The 6946-nt window shown below is 45.2% G+C and overlaps 1 protein-coding gene across 1 annotated transcript in view; it reads right to left on the reverse strand.

Annotated features, from left to right (window-relative positions):
- The window catches only part of Morn5 (MORN repeat containing 5), a 42896-nt gene extending 35995 nt beyond the window's left edge, over positions 1 to 6901 (reverse strand). The window contains exon 1 of the mRNA XM_004662694.2: positions 6815 to 6901. Within this exon, the coding sequence (XP_004662751.1) occupies positions 6815 to 6861 (47 nt within the window). The 5' untranslated portion in view covers positions 6862 to 6901. The remainder of the gene's footprint in view (positions 1 to 6814) is intronic.
- Between the last annotated feature and the right edge of the window lie 45 nt (positions 6902 to 6946).

The raw sequence follows: 6946 nt of genomic DNA on the forward strand, positions 1-6946 counted from the left end.
CATTCTTCTCTACTATGATGTTTCTCTCATCATATTATGAAGTGTGAGAGGCCCCAAATATGACTGATTGCTTCTTGTCAAAACACAAAATCAGCTGGAGAAAGGGCTCAATGGTTGAAGGCAAGTGTAAAGCCTTCCAGCCTGGGTTCAATTCCTTAGTATCCACCTAAGGCCAGACTCACACATGGCCCATGCATCTGCAGTTGAAATGCAACAGCAAGAGGCCCTGGAGTGCCCATTCTCCCACTCTCTCTCTACCCATCAAACTAACAAATAAAACATTTTTTAAAGTTATCCTTTTGTATTAAAAAAAAAAAAGTCAGGGCCAGGCGTGGTGGTGCATGCCTTTAATCCCAGCACTCAGGAGGCACAGGTAGGAGGTTCACCGTGAGTTCAAGGCCACCCTGAGACTACGTAGTGAATTCCAAGTCAGCCTGGACTAGAGTGAAACCCTACTTCAAAAAAAAAAAAAAAGTCAGGCTGGAGAGATGGCTTAGTGGTTAAGGCCTGTTGCAGTCAGGTTCACATTGCTTCTAGAAATCACCCAACCAAGAGCAGCTTGTGGGAAAAAGAGGTTTATTTTAGCTTACAAGCTTGAGGGGAACTCCATGATGGCAGGGGAAAATGATGGCATGAGCAGAGGGTGGACATCATCTCCTAGCCCACATAACATGGACAACAGTAACAAAAGAGTATGTCAAACACTGGTAAAGGGAAACTGGTTATAATACCCATATGCCCACCCTCAACAATACTCCACCTCCAGGAGGCTCTAATTTCCAATTGACATCATCTGGGGAATCTAGCATCCAGATCATCTAAATTTGGGGAGGACACCTGAATCAAACTGCCACATTCTGCCCCTGCCCCCCCAAACTAATAACCATCCATGATATAAAATGCAATGCATTCAGTCCAACTTTAAAAGTTCCCATTTTAAAAATTAATCCCAATGATGTTCATACATCCCCATAATCCAAGGTCTTTTAACTGAGCCTTAATTCCAAAATATAACCTCAAAATACCCATAGTGGCACAGAATAAACATTCACACTGCAAAAGATGGCATTGGGCATAGCAAAGAAATATTCAAACAACACATGATTTAAACAGAGTGAACACCAAACTGTAGCTTCAAGTCCACTAACTCTAGCCAGTGACAAGTCTCTAAATCTGATAATCCTAATCAACAAGTCTCTGGAGTTCCAATTCTGCCCTTCCAGCTAGGCTACTCACAGTCTTGGAAAACTTCATCGGGGCCAGCAGCTTTCCTTAGCAGCCATCTCGTGGTCCTGGCAGCTCCATTGGGTCTCCATTGCAATCCATGGTTCATCCTCATGGCCCCATGGGGTCTCCATGCAGGCACCCAGCAAAACTGCTTCACACTGCCCATGGCCATTTCCAAAACACAAGACCATGTTGCAAACTCAATGACCCTCTCTTTCCTGCATTTCTTATATTCCACAATACCAGGTAGGGTGCCAATTTGTTAATCCAGGGGGTAATAAAGCAGACTTTGAAAAACAGTATGCTCCTTGAGCACTCAGGCCCTTCTTCCTGTTGCCCCAACGCAGGTTAGCTGGCCCAATCTCAAAGGTTGTAATCTCTCAATTGCAGCTGAATGGGCAGCAGTTCACCCAAAGATTTTTCTTTCTGTGCCATATCTCTCTGCTCACACCAGTTCATTTCTATGCAGAACAACCCTAAACAACTTCTCAGGACACGGGCATAACAGCAAGCTTCTCATACAAACTGCTAACCCAGTTCAAGCAAAGCTCTTTCTCACCCTCATAAGCCAAACCTCACAGTCCATAGTTCTTACTGCATTCAGGTCTTTCAACTCTGACCACAATAGTCCATCAAGCTGTACTTACAGCACTGCAAGTCATCTCCTAGGCCAAGGTTTCAAATCCTTCCACATTTCTCTTGAAAATCAGCTCCAAAAGGCCAAAGCCACACAGTTGGGTGTCTAGCAGCAACCCCACTCATGGTACCACTTTACTATTGCAGTTAGGTTCGCATTGCTGATAGAAATCACCCAACCAAGAGCAGCTTGTGGGAAAAAGAGGCTTATTTTGGCTTAGAGACTCGAGGGGATGCTCCATAATGGCAGGAGAAAATGACGGCATAAGCAGAGGATGGACATTTCCCCCCTGGCCCACATAAGGTGGACCACAGGAACAAAAGAGTCTGCCAAACACTGGCAAAGGGAACTGGCTATAATACCCATAAGCCTGCCTCTAACAATACACCACCTCCAGGAACCTGTAATTTCCAATTTCAAATTGCCATCATCTGGGAACCTAGCATCCAGAACACCTAACATTATGGGGGATACCTGAATCAAACCACCACAAGACCCTTGCCTGTGAAGCCTAAGGACCTAGGTTTGATTCCCCAGAACCCACATAAGCCAGATGCACATGGTGGCACATGCACCTGGAGTTTGTTTGCAGTGGCTAGAGGATCTAGCATGGCCACTTTCTCTCTCTCTCTCTAATAAATAAGTAAAAATCAAATATTAAAAAAAGTCAATGTAGAATGTATGGAGAAATTATGAAAAGAAGCATAGTAGGCAAACTATCTGTCAGCTTCAGGCCAGGCATGGAAAATTGAGACATTCTTTTCAGATCTGGGATTCCCTAAATGTGGTACCAAAAAAGCCCCAAGAGAAACACAGATTCCCAGAGACAACAGCCCAGAAATGATGGGTTCAGTATGGACAAGCTAAAATGCTAAGAGGCCTTCTGTCTCTGACCCTATCTGCATGTGTGACTGTCCCATGCATAACCCACTAAAAAGAAGATAGGAGTTTTTGTGCCTAAGATACCCAGTCTCTCATCTACCTGACACAAACTCTACCACCTTCACTACAGCAGGGCCTTGTGGGAAGGAATTCTAATTCTTGTTTCTTGAGTGTTTTTTGTTTGTTTTTTAGATTTTTCAAGGCAAGGTCTCATTCTAGCCTGGGCTGACCTGGAACTCACACTATAGGCTCAGTCTGGCCTTGAAATAAGGGTGATCCTCGTACCTCAACCTCTGAGTGCTAGGTTTAAAGGTGTGCCCCACCAAGCCAGGCTAAAAAATTCTAATTCCATCACTTCCTAGCTGTGTATCCTAACTCTGGCAGGGTTTCCCTTAATTGCAAGATCAACTTGAACTATTTCACACTTGTGAGAGGGAGCTCATACCCAGCATCTCTGATGAGTTGGACAAGGGCCTTGAGCCCTTTAAATCTCCCTTATCTCTAAGCTGGAGATAATAGCATCTCTCTTGAAAGGCTGATTGAAGATTAAAGACAGCACAGATTCCTAGAGAAAGTGTTTGTGTATATGGAACACCCCATTATCCATATGCACAACCACCTTCTCCAGGAATCTAAACCTATCCCTGGCTAGAACCCTGACCCCTCCTCCCTTTGACCTCAAGCAACTTGGAATTCCCCTGTCCTGTGAGTCTGGATGACAGATTCCATGCAAATCTTGCCCTTCCTCTCTTGCACACAGCCCCCATCACAACCCCTACAACTAGCCCTTGTTTAGCAATTTGCTTCATCCCTACATTCAGTTCTCCAGCTATAGAACAGAGATCTCACCTTTTAAAATGTTTTTCATCTTTATTTATTTATTAGAGAGAGAGGCAGATAGAGAGAGAATGGGCATGCCAGGGCTTCTAATCACTGCAAATGAACTCCAAGTGCATGTACTACCTTATGCATCTGGCTTACATGGGTACTGAGGACCCAAATGTGGGTCCTTAGGCTTCACAAGCAAGTGCCTTAATCACTAAGCCATCTCTCCAGCCCCCAAGCTCTCCTTCTTCAAACAGGGTTGTTGGCAAGGAAGAGTAACAACCTCCATGTGGCCTCTGTTCTCAACCACACTCAACTGTTATTGCCTGTGTTATGCTTATTTACCTCACAATTGTTGTCTTATTATTATTTTTTGCTCATGTGTATGGTGTATGCACATGTATGTGCCTATATGGCACCACGTGCACTTACCCCAGCAGGGGTTCCTCACCTGTGGGGGCTGGAGGGGAATACAGATGCCCCCTTTCATTGCTTCTCTGCCCATTCTTATTTGAGCTGGAGTCACTGATCCTGACACTTGCCATTTTTGGCAAGCTTCAGAGATTCTTGGCTCTCTGCTCTCCATGGGACTGGGATTACAGACATGCATGGTCATGCCTAAAACTCAAGTGATCTCTCAGGTCTCCTCAGGCCCACATACTTGCACAGGAAGAGGTCTTAACTGCTGAGCCATCTCTCCAGCACTATTTGGTCTATTTATTTATTTATTTATTTCTGTTTTGTTTTTTCGAGGTAGGGTCTCGCTCTGATCCAAGATGACCTAAAATTAACTATGTAGCCTCAGGGTGACCTCCTACCTCTGCCACCACACCTGGCTATATTTGGTTTGTTTTTGTTTTATTTATTTATTTTTTGAGGAGGTGTCTCACTCCAGCCCTGACATGCCTCAAACTCATGATCATCCTCCTACCTCACCCTCCCAAGTGCTGGGATTAACATGAGCCACCATCCTCGGCTTTTGCCCCACTATATTTGAACTTTCTGAGGGCAGGGATTATAGCTAGGGTCATGATCAGGACCTGATGCTTGAAAGGCAATCAGCATTTGTTGAAAAGCTCTTCCTACTTACAGTGCTTTGTGTATGTGGTGGTTTAAATCAGATGTCCTCCTGCTGTGGGAAACTTTTCCCCTGTGGAGACTCAAATACAAGTCTTCACCCCAGATAGGGGCTCACATGACAGACCAAAGTATGATAATACCAATACCAGTCTGGTAAACCAAAGAATTTATTGGGGTAACTTACAAAACAGGGTGAGGGGTTATTTACAGGAACATGGAGCTCCCCCCCCCCAAAGCAGTTTTACTACTGAGATGTCTCATGCCATCCTGGATGACGACCTCCCTATGGCCTTTTCAAGGATCTCCCTGTGTCACGATTACCTCCTCGAATGCTCCCCCCTCAGCCTCAGAGTGGGGCCTATTTACACAGCATGGGGAGCCAATGACAGCTACACAACTGAAAAGTCTCATCTCATCTTGGATAACTGCCCCAGAGCTGCTTAGGTGGAGCACTATGTGCCGGGTTACTCCTGCAGATGTTCTTCTTTCAGTCTCTGGGTAAAGGCTTTTGAAGCATGGAGACCCCAAAGCAGCACTTCAGTGTGCCTCCTTATCCCTTGATCTTTTGCCCTCTCTCTCTATACTCTATCTCCCCCTGAGGCCATGAAACCTCATGCATCATTGTGTACAAAGTGGCACAGGCAATGCCTGGAAGCTCATGCCTGATGACCCCCTGCATGCCCTTCACTCATCAGTTGTCCCAGCTGCTTTGTTTTTTTATTTGAGAGTGACAGACACAGAGAGAAAGACAGATAGAGGGAGAGAGAGAGAATGGGCGCGCCAGGGCTTCCAGCCTCTGCAAACGAACTCCAGACGCGTGCGCCCCCTTGTGCATCTGGCTAACGTGGGACCTGGGGAACCGAGCCTCGAACCGGGGTCCTTAGGCTTCACAGGCAAGCGCTTAACCGCTAAGCCATCTCTCCAGCCCCCAGCTGCTTTTTTTTAATTAATTAATTTTATTTTATTTTTTTAATTTTTATTAACATTTTCCATGATTATAAAATATATCCCATGGTAATTCCCTCCCTCCCCACCCCCCAGCTGCTTTTGATAAAGCTGGCCACAGTCATTTGCTGCTTTAAATGTGGAGGAATTTTCCATACAACACCTCCAAAATCTCGTGTGTTCTGAATGGTTGGTCCCCAGCTGATGGCAACTTGGGAGGTGGAGCCTTGCTGGAGGAGGTGGGTTGCCTGGGTACCATGAGGTTTGTTAGCCCCTTGCTTGCCAGGATTAGTTGGCTTACTTTCTTGCTGCTATTTTCTACCTGCTGTGGCAGATGTGATGTCCAGCCTCTGCCCTGCCATCCTTTCCCTGCCATCACGAAGCTTCCCTTGGAGACTGTATGCCGAAATAAATCCTTCTTCCCGTCCACTGATTTTGGTTGGGTCCTTTGTTCCAGCAATGTGTAGGTAGCTACAACAGTGAACATACTCCTGAAACCCTAACATTGTGAATTCCTTGAGAAGAGAATTTGAATTCAACCAAATGTGGCTTGAAAATACAAGTGTCCCTTGGTATGAGGGATTGGCTCCAGGAACTCCTCCCCCAGGTTTGTGCAGTCACATTACATGACATATCCTACATATCCTGTATACTTAACTTTCCTGTAGATTACTTATTATACCTATTAGAATGTAAATAATATGGAAATAGTCATACTGTATTGTTTAAGGAGTAATGACAGAAAAAAGTTTGCACATGTTCGGTACCAATGCAACCACTCATATTTCCCATGCCCGGTGAGAAGCTACAAACAGGGAAGGAAATTGGTGTGGGGTCCTGGAACTAATTCTCCACATATACTCATATGCATGCTGGATTTAGATTGTCCAGTCTCTTACTCAATCTCCATGCTTATTTTTATAGCATTCATCACTGACATTATCTTCTCATTTATTTGTTTGCCCACTTAGCCCCAAGTAAGCAAAGATCTTGTCGTTGTCAATATTCTTATCCCCATAACTATACTTGGCATACAAGAAGCACACACAACTATACATGGAATGAATGACTCTCAACTATGCTGCTTAATAGGTTTGTGCCCTTGATCCAGTTACTTGAGCAAGTCTGTGAAAGTGCCTGACACAAGGCCCTTCTCAGAGGCAAAAAGACAGTTGTCTTTCCCCAGTCCCAGATATTCAAGACACAGGGAGACCTTACCTCCCGTCTACATATTCCCCAATATACTCGCTCCCAGTGTACTGCATGGCGCCCGCTACTAGCTTCCAGACGTTAGGTACCAGCCTCGACGCGCACCCGCCTCACTATGGCAACCAAGGAGTGGGCGGAGCC

The sequence above is a fragment of the Jaculus jaculus genome, chromosome 1 (assembly GCF_020740685.1).
Source record: "Jaculus jaculus isolate mJacJac1 chromosome 1, mJacJac1.mat.Y.cur, whole genome shotgun sequence".
NCBI lineage: Eukaryota > Metazoa > Chordata > Mammalia > Rodentia > Dipodidae > Jaculus > Jaculus jaculus.